The sequence below is a fragment of the Populus euphratica genome, unplaced genomic scaffold, assembly GCF_000495115.2.
Source record: "Populus euphratica unplaced genomic scaffold, PopEup_1.0 scaffold7.1, whole genome shotgun sequence".
Classification (NCBI taxonomy): Eukaryota; Viridiplantae; Streptophyta; class Magnoliopsida; order Malpighiales; family Salicaceae; genus Populus; species Populus euphratica.
In genome coordinates this window covers 1,110,340-1,124,054 of record NW_011499871.1, presented here as the reverse complement: position 1 = coordinate 1,124,054, position 13,715 = coordinate 1,110,340, and the positions used below count along the sequence as shown (strand labels likewise).

The 13,715-nt window shown below is 34.3% G+C and overlaps 3 protein-coding genes and 1 non-coding gene across 5 annotated transcripts; all 4 read left to right on the top strand.

Annotated features, from left to right (window-relative positions):
• Positions 1 to 1,422: 1,422 nt before the first annotated feature.
• LOC105127307 (F-box protein SKIP8) lies at positions 1,423 to 4,988 on the top strand. Its single transcript, XM_011028554.1, has 3 exons — positions 1,423 to 2,142; positions 2,943 to 3,139; positions 4,401 to 4,988. The coding sequence occupies exons 1-3, from the start codon at positions 1,693 to 1,695 to the stop codon at positions 4,660 to 4,662; spliced, it is 909 nt and encodes a 302-aa protein (XP_011026856.1). The 5' UTR covers positions 1,423 to 1,692; the 3' UTR covers positions 4,663 to 4,988.
• Positions 4,989 to 6,386: 1,398 nt separating this feature from the next.
• TRNAQ-CUG (transfer RNA glutamine (anticodon CUG)) lies at positions 6,387 to 6,458 on the top strand. The gene has a single exon. It is a non-coding gene; the product is annotated as a tRNA-Gln (tRNA).
• Positions 6,459 to 6,532: 74 nt separating this feature from the next.
• On the top strand, positions 6,533 to 9,005 carry LOC105127308 (uncharacterized). Of its 2 annotated transcripts, XR_842596.1 has the most exons (4): positions 6,533 to 6,889; positions 7,633 to 7,875; positions 8,571 to 8,699; positions 8,819 to 9,005. XR_842596.1 is itself a non-coding variant. In XM_011028555.1 (3 exons), exons 1-3 carry the CDS (start codon positions 6,645 to 6,647, stop codon positions 8,605 to 8,607), a joined length of 525 nt encoding a protein of 174 aa, XP_011026857.1. In that variant the 5' UTR covers positions 6,533 to 6,644; the 3' UTR covers positions 8,608 to 9,005. The 2 variants fall into 2 exon arrangements, 1 of the variants encoding a protein (XP_011026857.1); XM_011028555.1 differs by having other exon boundaries at positions 8,571 to 9,005.
• A 1,742-nt stretch (positions 9,006 to 10,747) lies between these two features.
• On the top strand, positions 10,748 to 13,169 carry KELP (transcriptional coactivator p15 (PC4) family protein (KELP)). Its single transcript, XM_011028556.1, has 3 exons — positions 10,748 to 11,209; positions 11,333 to 11,438; positions 12,787 to 13,169. Exons 1-3 carry the CDS (start codon positions 10,940 to 10,942, stop codon positions 12,879 to 12,881), a joined length of 471 nt encoding a protein of 156 aa, XP_011026858.1. The 5' UTR covers positions 10,748 to 10,939; the 3' UTR covers positions 12,882 to 13,169.
• The last annotated feature ends 546 nt before the right edge of the window (positions 13,170 to 13,715 follow it).

Below are 13,715 nucleotides of genomic sequence, written 5' to 3'. Positions count from 1 at the left end.
TATTAAACAAAATTAAAGGGTGAATTTTAATATATCCTCCTGAGGTTTAGCATTTTTTCTTTTACCAAAAAAAAAAAAAAACAAGAAGAAGAAGAATGGAGGAGCTTTCCTTTGTATTAAACACCCACCTAAACTCTCATCAAGATTCAATTCTGACCTTTCATCCATCTTCATTTGTTAAACTAATAGAATGATGACGTGGCATGTTTTTTCTGCTCAATTGACTCCTGAAATTAAGAAAAAAATGGTCATTTAAGCACGCATTCCTCATGCATGACTTTGTTTGCTAAGGGGTATTTGTTTTTATGATTAACATGGTTTTTTTTTAAAAAAAATATTAAATTAATATTTTTGTACTTTTCAATAATTTTAATAAGTCAATATAAAATATAAAATTTATTTTTAATTAAAAAAAACATTATATCACATTACCAAACACATAATTTTTAACAAATAAAGAAATATTGATAAAAATACATAAACTCGACATATAAATCTTGCATATTCTAATGAAAAACATAACGAGCTCATACCAAGTTAACATAGCTTGATAAAAATAAATAAATAAATAGCATAGCTTGCTATCATCTTTTTAGATTATAGCTCTCTTGGTTAAAAAAAAAAAGGAAAAAAAAAGTCCTTTTTCTAACATGTTCCCTTAAGGCACATCCTAATAGGTTTAATTTGAATTATTTAATTTCCATATCTAGCACCATTGAATTAACGACTAAAATGTCACCTAATTATGGAAACAAAACAATTAACCGTACAAGCAATACCTCTCAATTATATCAATTATGCAATGTGTTCATTTCCATACCAAACAAAACGGGATTACGAATTAAAATTTTACTCAGTTATGAAAATAAATCAATTAATCATATAACCAATGCGTGCCTCAAGAGCACGTGCTAGAAAAACCCAATTAATAATTCTAGTACATTATTATTATTTTTTTCCAGATTATAACTGGATTTTAATTTTAATGGCATTTTTCAGACAATGATATAAAGAAAATAAACCTATTTGATCTCTGATTTCGCAATTGTGTTTATTTTTGGACTCTATATTATGAATAATAAGCATTTATGGGGTGTTTTTCAATTTCTGGTAAGAAAGAATTTATGAATTTTAATATGATTGAAGTATAGACATCTGGTTGAGATTTTCTTGAACTTGAGGGAGTCAATTGAAATATAAAAAATGCTGCACCATCAATCCCGGTAGCTAGTTCAATGGATAGAAGGAGAAACATGAGAGTTTGATAAAAGTTCAGGGAGTAATTGATACAAACATGACAAATGAGAAGCCCCTAAATCCTCACAGGATAAATTAAAAACTACCCTTTAACACGAAGACAAAAAAAAATCAATCAGAAAATAGAAATACAAAAATATTATTTGAATTTACTATTATTTACTGATATACCATTAGTAGCACACCCACTCCCGCACGTTGGAGTCCTCTCCAGTCAGTTATGACTCACACGAGTCACGAGTCACAACTCACAACAAACTCCTTCCCCTCTCGTCTGTAAGAAAAACTTTCGACGACTCAATTTTGTTCTAGGGTTTCTTTCCCTGAAAACACAACGACACCACCCTCTCAAATAAAACGGCTCAGATTTTTACAAAATTAGGGTTTCATGTTCTTCTTCATTTGTGAAATCTTACTCGCTTTCATGTCTTGTAAATGGAGATTACTGCCTTCGATTTCACTCTCTCTCAATCTTTCCTCATAGCCTCATCTCTTACTCTCCTCTCTCTCTCACTCGCTTTCCTCACTCTCCGATCAAAATCACCCAAGCCGGATCTTACCGTCCATTCCTCCACGTCAGCAGCATCAACAACCAAAACGATAACCTGCAGGTGTTGCTGCTCCTGTAACGGTGAAATTGGAAGTTTTAATAGTGCGGATTCTTTTACGGCGGCGGAGAAGTACTTGAACGGCGGCGGTGCGGCGGCGGAGATGGTGGTGGAAAAGCAGACCGGAGCGTCGATGATGGAGCAGCTAGTTCCGGAGATTACGACACACGCGCTTAGTTATTTGGATTATCCGAGTTTGTGTAGGTTGTCGATGACTAATTCACTAATGCGGAAAGCTGCTAATGATGATAACGCGTGGAAGGCGCTTTATCATAAGGTATTTGTTTTGTTTTTGTTGTTATTTTGAGAATTTATTTTAATGTTTCGGTTAATTTTATTACTGATTGTAGATTCTTTTTTAATGTGAAATACAAGGTATTTTTGTTTGAAATATTGTTTTTGTTATTAATTTGGAGTTTTATTGTGTTAAATTTTGGTGTTATGGTTGCTGTTATTTGTTTTTAATCTGGAAAATTGTGGGGAAGATGTGAAATCTGGAGGATTAGGGAATGGGTGTTAATCGTGACGCCCATTAACCTGTAATAATGTAAGGTCTAGTAGTTTCAGAATCTTCTTATATGTTGTAAACTAGGTGGCTTTCTCGATGGAAATACTATAAGACTATTTTTTTTGGAAGTGAGAACATATTTGTCACGGAACTTCATTTTCTCTTTTTGCAGAATCCAGAGAATTAAACTTTAATTCTCTTTTGTAAAACATGTAGGTGTTGAAGAGTTATAGTTTAAGAATCCTTGAACCTGAATAATAAGGCAGTATAGGAGTGCTGTAAGGTTTAAATTTTTCAAAGTTAGCATTTCTCTTTTTAGGATTTCTTGAGTCTTTCCTAGAATTCTGAAAGTTATTCTGTGTCGTTTTTATTTCCCTTTGCTTTGGTCTCCTTGAGTTTAAATTTCTCTTTATTATGATGGATTTACTTGGTTGTCAATTCAAACTTGTAGATGCATTTTCTTTCTCTGCTTCCTATTTTCAGTAGTTGCTTTTGAGTTTTGACTTCTCTGGGTTTTTCCTGTTTTGGTGTGTGTATTGAATCTTTCTCTTTTGCGCTTCCTGTGTTAGGATTTTACACTGGAGCAAGATAGTGTGACACCTGCTAATGGGTGGAAGGCGTACTATGCGGCTACAAGATCCATTGTCAATGTCAATACAGAATTCTTTAACATCATTAGAGAAAGGTCTGTTCAAGCAATGAGTCAATTATGGCTTAACTCGGATTATGTGAAGTGCACCCATGCATCTGGGGAAAATTTTTCAGGGTATGATTATAAAACTTTAACTTTAGCTAATGAGATTAAATTTATGTTTTCCTGCAGCGACAATAAAAATGCATACAACAGTCCTCCTGTTTTCAGCAATTACTGTGGTTTACGTGATATTAAGTGTTTTTTTTTATAGTGACATGCCCCTTTGATGTTTGTTCTCAAGTCATGCTGTTAATTGCAAAAACACTAGGCATAAAGACTTCCTAATAGATGTTGTTTTTTCACAGCTAGGACGTTGTAATTTAAAGACATTTATCCTGGTTAATGCATTTGGGGAGCAAAGGAGGATGTATATAGGATGATGATTGTCTTGTAGCCAATATGTGTGGTCGTGATGAAACATTGCTGGATGGAAATACAGTGGTGATTTGAATTCTATCATTATATAATTATTTTTTGAATTGAAAGGCATGCATCCTTAAGATGCATATCTTATTTATGAAATTAGAAGTGTGTTTAGTATGTTTTCATTATGTGATGGAGTAATACCTCTGCTAGCTTGGGCAATGAGAATCTTGTTTAGAATTTGTTTGATGGGGGAGAATTTGCTTGGTAGAGTAAATATGAACAACTTTGTAATGTTAGAGAAGTACTTGCATACATTGAAAAAGTAGATGAGGGGTGAGGTTATGTCTTCCTATTTGTTAAGGAATGTAGGAAATTAAATTTCAAAATAACTAAATGTTAGGAATGAGTACTTTATTAGATCCCAAAATTAATTTTTATTTGTGACTTCTGCTGTTGTGGAAATTAGAAAGAAGTGATTGATGCTTAGAGGATGACTTCTTATATAGTATGAGTGAATCACCTCTGTCACAAGTACACTGGTTGCAGTATTATGTTTATCAATTAATGAAACTATGTTTGGTGGTGGTTTACTCTTAGGAGAGGGAATCATAGTGTTTTTTATTCCTTAATCACATGGTGTTGCTTCCAACTTGATGAAACGGCAATCAGATAATTTATGTTGGTAGCTGTGTCATATTTGGCAATTTAAGTTCCTTGGATTGTTGGATGTCTTTTTTTAAATGGGAAGTAATAGCAGAAGATTCTATTCCCGAAAGGGAGAAAATAGACCAGAGTTGATATATCTTCATGTAAGACTTGTTATGTGATGACATTCTGTAGCTGCCTGTACTGCTGCCTTGCTTGGATTTGCAACTTCTGTAAAACCATTGTATGCTGTGTTAAAAACTCGTTTGTTCTTGATGTTTGATTAAAGTGAACTTAGAGCTGAGTCATACTTGACCCACAGGTATAACGCTGTAATACAGAGTTGGCAGTTTGCATTTAATTGGGAGCAAGGATTGGACTTCCAGGTTCGTGATGTAAGGGCTCGTGTACTGACTGACATGGCTTGGGTTACCATGAAAATGTATGTTGTTGAGATGGACAATGGGCCATTCAACGTAACTAATGTCTTTGAGTTCCACAATGGACGGTGGCACCTGGTGCATCACCACTGTTCGGTGATGCTCCTCGATGGGGAGGTGGACCAGCCGATTATGCATGCATAAATGAAGAGAAAGAAGAATGAGACCAAGTGATAACTAAAATACTAGTTGCAAAATAGCGGTATTTATTAGCAAGAGCAACTTTCTTTATGAATTCACTTTCAGTTTTCCAACCTCAGTTTTGGTTGCTTTGTGGTAAAGAGGTCATTTTTTTCCCCTCCATCCTGTTATTCTCTCGGTTTCTAGTTCTGTAATTATTTTGCTCAATTCATTCATAGACGCGGATAAACATATACATACATCGGCTGGAAAGTGCGTATTGTACAGTATACCCATTGGAGAAAGTAATTGAAGGACAAAATGGGAAATGAGCCCCGTGATCATCTTTCTGTGCTGGAACATGAAGCGGGGAGGTTTTTGAACGGTGGGATTGCCAGAACATGTGGAGGTCAACTTTTTTGACTTGCGAGATGAGTGACCCTTTACTTGCGTTCAGCCTCTGCCCTTTTTTCTTCTTTTTTTTAATCTTTTCTCTTTTTTGAGAAGGATCCCCTCTGCCTTCTGCCTTAATGTTTACAAATATTTTATTTTATATTTTATTGTTTTTCAATTGTACCATATGCCTTGTGGTGCGCATCGTGAGGCCAGCATGAAAAGATTTGATGTTGTGCTAAGCCTTTAGTTATCCAGTTGAGTCAAGATGGTATGCATTTCTGTTCTGGCAGGGTCCAGAGATGATAGATTTGTGGCAGCTCAAATCTTCAATATCGCCTTGCCTTAATCGTGCTGGTCGGTTAGTGTAGACGACAACTTTCTGTGCTTTTTCTATATGCTCTCCATTCGAAAATAGGAAAAGGTAGCAGGTTAACAGTCGCCCAAGAAATAGCCTGGAAGTAGAATTGTTCGTGTATTCTAGGTTTATGCGTATTAAATAATCACAAAGAAAAATAAACATTGTATGGATTTGCCGCACTTCTGCGTTTGTAAGTTAATAAATATAAGAGGATAACAGTGTGCGCGAAGAGAATGTGTATTATAGCAGGGCAAATAATTTGTGAAACAGGTTAGTAGTGTAATGCGTTTTTTGTGTGGCTTGAGTGAGACTGTTTTTGTTTGTGCATGGAGTCCAGTTGCGCCCTTCTTACCTCCTTACCTGTGACCTGAGAAGCATTTATAAACAATAATCATGCCAATTAACGACGTGGATGGAGAGTAATTTCTAGTCACCAATGAAAGTGAGGCGTTTTATTGATGGACGATTAGCCTGGTAAAGAGATAGTCATTAGTTATCAGTTCTCAGTGAGAGAGGGTGGTGAGGTCAAGAAAGTTGGGGCAGTTGGATAACTGTAAGTGGAAAGGATGACAATTGAAGGCGAAGGAAGTAAGTGTTGTGCTTCTATTAGCAAAGATGAAGACTTTATATTGTGACGTGTGCCTATTATTTTTTGGAATCTATGTAAAATATATTTTTTTCTCGAGGAGAAAACAAGGGAATTCACGAACAAAATTTTGTCCGTTTCGAACCTGACCTAAAGGACTACGATTTTTTTAATATATTTTTGATATATTAAAAAATAAATCATCTGGGATGCAAAATGGACACTCGATCAGCCACAAACTTGAGAACTCGAGACTGGTGAAAAAACAAATGAAAGGGAGAAAAGAAGATTAGATTAATATCAATATTAATAATATGAAAACCGCTCAAAACTTGAGAACTCGAGACTGGTGAAAAAAGAAATGAAAGGGAGATATGAATATTAATAATATGAAAACCGTGCGCACAAGGTTCCATGGTCTAGTGGTCAGGACATTGGACTCTGAATCCAGTAACCCGAGTTCAAATCTCGGTGGAACCTTTTTACCTCTTCCATTTCTTTATGCCAGGCACAAACACAAACATGTTCATTATGATATCTCTGCGTGGGGCCGAACATGCGTGGTTGTTGGATTTGAAGCCATACTGCTCTGCAAGCTAGTGGCTACCATTCATTCCTCTCCCTTCACGCGCATACACCCACTTACAGAGAGGATAGGGAAAGAGAATGGCAATAGCTCTTGTCTCAGTTCCAACACCTCACCAAACCATTTGCACTCGACGCTCATATACTTACAGCAACTCGTGGTTTCATAGCTCTGCAACAACTCTCATTAAGTACCCATCTAAGCCCATCACCAACCCTCTTTGTTCTTCCCCTACCTCTTCGACTTCTGTTGTAGAGGATGGTCCCCCTCCTCCTTCATCAGATGCTCTTCCTACCACCGAAGATGTTGACAAGCTCCCTCTTAGGTACTTCCATCTCTTCTTTTTTTTGCAGTTGAGCTATATATGAATGCTTTAGCTATGCACTTCCATTTTTTTGTTTGCCAAGAATTCTAGAATTAAGGAATAGGTTAGCTCAGTTGAACGACCGATTAGTAATAGGTTATAGTTGTGGATGAGGAACTTAGAAGAGTAGCTCCCATGTTAATCATTCATTTATTTAGTGAGCACGAAGTTTATAATAAATTATAGTACTTGAGATGTCCAGCTCATTTCTCCTGTAAATTGTTCAGTTTCTCAATCCATACTGTCCAGCTCAATTGTCCTGTAAATTGTTCAGTTTCTCAATCCATACTGTTGTTGTGATAGGCAACCTAGAAGTGGCACTGGGGAGAATTTGTTAGCTGTACAAAAGGGGGGTTACAAGGAGCTGTAAAGCATGATGAATTTCAGTTCTTTTATTACATGCTATCTCAGTGCGAGACAGCATATAATATTGCCCACTAATATTTTACTGTGGGTTTATGTTTTTTGGAGAAGGGTGGGATTCTATTGCACAAAAAAGGTCGACAGAAGCTCCAATTTTTAGTAGAAGAGATCAATTATTTGGGCTGGTGAAAGATGTTTATAAGGCTTTGCTCATGGAAGAAACTCTAATGAATGTTATATATGACTATGATTTTGAGTCTTTTGACACATTTTTCAGTCAAGAATGCCCTCTTTTTTGCTTGCCTTGGAGAAGGAGGTTAATGGACATTCTTTTTCTACAGTGGTTGCAAGGGCTGTGGGAGAGAGGAAATAGAGAAGGGATGCAATGGAGAGGGAAGAATTCAAGGTGGGATTGCAACCGTTCCGGGGTTCGGTTGGTGGCCAATAAAGGCTTACAGGCCATGTCCTGGATTTTTATCATCTGGAGGCAGGTATAGGCGACAAGGCCAAAGCATGGACGAGGTAGCATTTGGAAGGGAGCAGAAAGAAACTCCTGTAGGGATCAGTAATGAGGGTGAGACCAGGTAAATTTGTGCACAGTTTTAGCTAAGCAATTGTGCATCCTGCTATTATTATTTCCTGAAATTTTACGTAAGCAAGCTGGCTTGGATTTTATGCTTATTTTTCGATGAGCTAGCCAAGTGCGATTTTCAGTTACTACATGTACAGTCAAGCCTATTTTCATATAGAACTATAATCCAGATATCGGCCAACAGACAATTGTGTCCATGTAAAGTCAAGTTGGCATCTAAAAGATGAATGGCTTTGTTGCTTGTAAGAGAGAACTACTCCAATTTCATATGCTTTCCTCATTTCTTAGTGTGTCTGGCAATTTTAATTTATAAGAGAACGAGAATAATCAATTGTTTTGGTGATAAAAACCCTTTTGCATCTCAGTGAAGCATAATAAGAAATATAATCCGTTCAGCATGCGGTCTCTTTTCTCTCCTGACCTCTTCTTCTTCTGGAAAAAATGGGATCTGAGAGATCACAATTTATCCTAGTATCAAAATGCAGAAAAATCTTACAAATTCTTCTCTACTTCACTTCTCCAATCCTAGAGGTCATAAAGCGCTTCGTAGACGTTCGTACGCTCATTTTTGTGTGCACCTTTCCTTTGTAGCCTTTGTTCCAATTCTAATGTATGTATAACAGTGGTGAGTGATATGCCAATCTAGTTATACAATATGTAGTCACAGTATCATGCCGAATATTGCAGGAAGAAAAGGCAAGATCCAAGGAGATTTAGGAGGTAACACTTTGGAAAGAGATCGACTTGACCATAGCTCGACTGGCAATGGAGAACAGGTCGAGATTTATATCTGTTGGGACCACGGGATGTGGCTTTGTATGTGATCCTTTCTAGCCTTCTGCCTCATCAAAAATAGAAGAACTTTTTCATGAATTCTCAGATTGATTTTGTTCTGGCCATCATTTCTTCTGATCTGTTTTACATCCTTAATGCAGAGCCAGAAACTTTAATGTTCATCGCAGTTGATTCTACTGTGTACAGCTTTTGAGAGATCTCTCTACCTATTCAGCCCTCCATGTCACTAATCAAATTTTATAGAGTGACATTCCAGAGAAATTTCTCACTTCTTAAGAGTAATTATGTTCTGATCAAGCTTTAATGGATTGTCTAGAGTTCAACAAATCAATTCATCCAGTAGCAGCTCAGAATAATAAAATATATCAGTGGTGATGATGTTGTATTGGGAATGTGACATATCAGGGAACATCATCTCCCTCATTTGGCAAGGGAAGGTCATTCTCCCCATGAAACCAAAAAAAAAAAAGTCTGAAAAATTTTACTTTCCTGTAAAGGCGAGATTTCTAAACATGCAATATGATACTATATTATTTCTCACACGTTTTCAGGAACTTGAGCTTCTTTTACAATATTGCTAGTAATCTTAATTTAATTATTGCAAAAGAAAATCATCAAAATGTTCTTAGATATGTTCTCCTTTTTCTTTATGTTTCTGATATCATGGTACAGAGAATTTGTCCATTTTTTATTCCGAAGCCATTGATAAAAGAAGGTTTTCTGTTGTCTTTTTAACCAAATTTTTTTCTATTATTTTACCAACCAGCCCACAAAAAGGAAAATTAAAAAATAAAAAAAGGTGAGGGATAAAAAGTAGTTTTTTAGCCGATTGAAAATTCATGAGGAACGAGACGCTTGATGGTAGAAAAAAAAAATATACCGAAAAAAGTAATTAACAAAAATCTAAAATGATTATGTTTTTACTATAGCAATTTATTTTACCCTTCTGAAAAAAATCAATTAACTAGCTCCTGGGGTAAAACGATATTTTTATAAGGTTTAGGTGAAAAGCGATCTAATTATATTTCTAAAGCACGTTAATTACATTATCCTTACAATCAATTATTTAAAAAAAAAATTGATATCCTAGGTTATTTTTGTTTTTTAAGCAAAATAAAATAACCTAATTAATCTTAAAAATGATACTTGTTCAACCGAATAACCGAATAAGTGTATTTTTTATTTTTATCTTGTTTTTTTATTTATTATAATCAAGTTAGAAAAACAAACTAGTAATTTAATAAATATAAATTTTATTTTTTTAAAAATAACTGATTTATATATCACAAATGTCAACATGTTGTTTTTTAATTTTGCCCATAAGCAAAAGTGTGAAAGGTTGTTCGATGATCAAATAATATTTTTTAAAGTGAAATTTAAATTATTTATACAGCTATTTCATCTCTAGAAGTTGTATGTTATCAACGGATTTTTGGTTTGATATCAATAATTTTTTATTTTTTTTATATTAGACCCTTCAATATTTCAAAGCAATCATTCAATTTATTTTTTCTTTTGGGGTTTATTCATATTTTTTTATTATTATTTATTTTATTTAAAATAATTTATAAAATTAAAATTTTTTCCTCAATTTCATTATCTTTTAATTTTTTATTTGTCAAATTTGATTATTATTCTTTTAATTACTATTTATTTTTTAAAAAATAATTTTTAAAATTAAATTATTTTATAATTTTATCATCTTTCAGTTATTTTTTCTATTATATTTGATATCCATTATTCTAATTATTATTTTTTTATTTTGATAAATTTTTTAAATCAATATTTTTTTTAGTTTTATTCTTCAGTTTTTTATTAGATTCAAATATACGAGTTACGAGTTTGAAATATTAACTCAAGATTAGAAGATTTATTTAGGTTTTATATTAACTCAAGATTAGAAGATTTATTTAGATTTTATTTTTTAAAAAAAAAATATTTTTTAAATTTTATTATTAATATTTATTTTGATAGGGATTGAGTTTTATTATTTTATTATTTATTTTTTATAAAATTATTTTATATTGTTTTTATATTTAGAAAAACTTGACCAACACAGCAAAGAACACTATCTTGTACTTTCCAAACAATGTAAGTTCAAAACAGAAAGCACGAAACAGTTAACCCCTCATAATCACGCCCAATCACTAGTGTTGGAGAGTATCTGTCTTTCTACCCTCCCTCCCACTGTGTTAGATATTTTTTTCCATTTAGTGTCAGAATAAGAATCCTCAGAACCCTAAATAGAAAGGAAAGAAATCATGGAACCCAAACTCAGAATGCAAATCAAAGAAACAGTTCGGGAAATATTGGAAGAATCTGACATGGAAACTACAACTGAACATCAGATTCGTAGGTTAGCATCCAACAAACTTGACCTTGACCTTGATAAATCTGAGTACAAGACTTATGTCAGACACGTAGTTAATTCTTTCCTCGAAGAACAAAAGGCCAAACAAGAAGACGATGAAGAAGAAACAGGCAAGCAGGGGCAAGAGTACGATGATGAGGGCAATCTTGTCATTTGCAGGGTTAGTGCCAAACCCTAACCCCTTCTCCCCCCTTTTTGGTCTTAGCTTTGGAAATCTTAATTTTGAGAGGTTAGGTTTGTTAATGGATATCGAATGTTTCTTTTTGCTGCTTTTGATTGACAGTTGTCAGCTAAGAGAAAAGTGACAATACAGAATTTCAGAGGAGCAAATTTGGTGTCAATAAGGGAGTATTACTATGACGGTGGAGCAGAAAGACCTACTACTAAAGGTAGATTATTTATTAAATTGTGGATTTTTTTTCTTTCAAAATGTTATATGCTGCTTTGGTTTTTTTCTATTATTTTGTTTTAGTTTTGTTTTTTCCATGTGGGTTTCTTGTATTGATGCAAAGATTGGTTTGTAACTCAGGTTGTGGGTTTGAAGGATTTTTTTCTAGTTAAATTGAAGTTTTTTGATGATCATCATAGTCACGACTGTCTGATTCTCCAAGTTTGGTGGATTAATCAGTGGTATATAGTTGCACAGGCTGAGAGAAGTTATAAATTAAGATGTTGGTTATGGCTGTCTGGTTTTTCAATCCTTCTGCTTAAAGGATTATTTGGTTAATTTTGTGAGGGGCAGCCATTTTCTCTGTTTGAGTTGTGCGGTAGTCAATTTCAAATCTTGTTTTTATCACTTGAGCAATCTGATTTTGAGCATCTTGACACGACTAGTTTGAACCCCTCTTACAATATCTTTTATCTTTGTGTGGTTTTCTTGCAACGGATCTTCTGGTGTTAGATTGATGTTTGATGCTTGCAGTCATTCCATTTGTGTGGTTTTGTATGATGGCTCATACAGTTCTATGATTTACGTTGGAAACTTAAGGGATATGGATATGCTTAGATTTTGATTTCGGTGTAGTGAAGTGCCCTGCATCCTGCTTCAAGGCAGTTACTCAATGCAGTGTGGTGAAGTGTCCTGCATCCTGCTTTAGGGCAGTTACTCAGTGCAGCGTGATTTTCCTGAGAGCTATAATTTCACCAAGTCCAATCTTCAGGAGATTACTATTCTTTTCATGTTAATCAAACATGGGGGAAATTCAGAAAATATGGGAATGACATTGAAATAAAACCTTATGGACTTGATAATATGCCTATTTCAGAATAAAAGGAAGAAGAATCCAAGAGCACAAGCGTGCATTATGAGTGTTTACTGGAATCCGTGCAAGGTTTTCTGCTTTTTATCTAAGAGTCAGTTTTATCACTAGTGTGTATTGAAAGGATTTCAGTTGGAAACACATAACTCATATTCATTCAAACTCCTGAATCTAAGATAAAATGTGTGACAAAATTGACAAATGTTGTTGAAGACTGTTACAATAAAGCCTTTTGATATTCTGCCTCATTGGATTATGGTCATTAGTCTCTTTTTATCTGTGCACACATGCGTGGACGTGTGCTAGTCAGGCCGTGTTGATTAACTCTTTTGTTTCTTTAAAGCATTAAGCCCAGTTGTGTTTCATGCTGCTAATATATTAAGGTTTGGTTTAACCTTAAGCCCAGTTGTGTTTCATGCTGCTAATAACTCTTTTGATTAACTCTTTTGTTGATTTGTTTCTTGTTCTCTCCTCTCAGGAATAAGCTTAAACGAGGAACAATGGTCTACCTTGAGGAAGAACATACCAGCAATTGAGAAAGCCGTGAAGGACATGCAGGATCGGGATATTTGAGAGTGATTCTGCCGTCCGGGTTTTCAAATGCTCGGAGGTATCCTTGAAGAATTAACTGTCACCATGTTTTGTACTGTTTCTGAATATTAAGTTAAGACAGCCTGTTGTGGGCATCTTGAAATGCTTCATGTCTTGCAAGATTTAACTGCTGCTATGGCCTGTGCCTGCGCTTCTTGTCATATTACTGTAGACAGCTTGTTGTGAATCAATGTTACTCTACTGGCCTTGATATATTCTCCAGTTTACGGAGTCGCCAAAATTTAATGCAACCGTTGTTGCCTTGATTCACATGCCAACCGCCAAAAAGCATAAAGAATTCTCCTTACATTCAGATTGATTTGATGACGATTTGTTGTCCATAGACATTGTCTAATCATTTTTTGTTGTAATAAAAGTGACTCTCCAAAAAAAATTTAAAGACAAATGGTGATTAGGTTGTCTTAACTCTCGAAGCATAAGATTAGAACTAATAAAATATTTAATTCCGGCTAAGAATCGCCAAACAGTTATACAAATACTTACTCAAAATATCAAATTTGATTCTTACAAGCCAACCGCATCTAATTAGGATCAGGTCTTCTATGTATCAGATTTAAGCCTGTTTATTTTTATATTTGATAAAAAAATAATTGAATGTTTTTTAGTATTTGCAAATTATTTTAATATATTTATAAAAAATATTTTTTACTATAATTTCAAGAACACTCCAAAAAAAAATCATAACATGTTAGATAAAATATATTATAATAATAATCATTTAGTAGATGATCTGGTGATAAGAATTTAAGATTAAAAAATTTATTTTTCTTGTAATTTTAAATTTGAATCATGTGA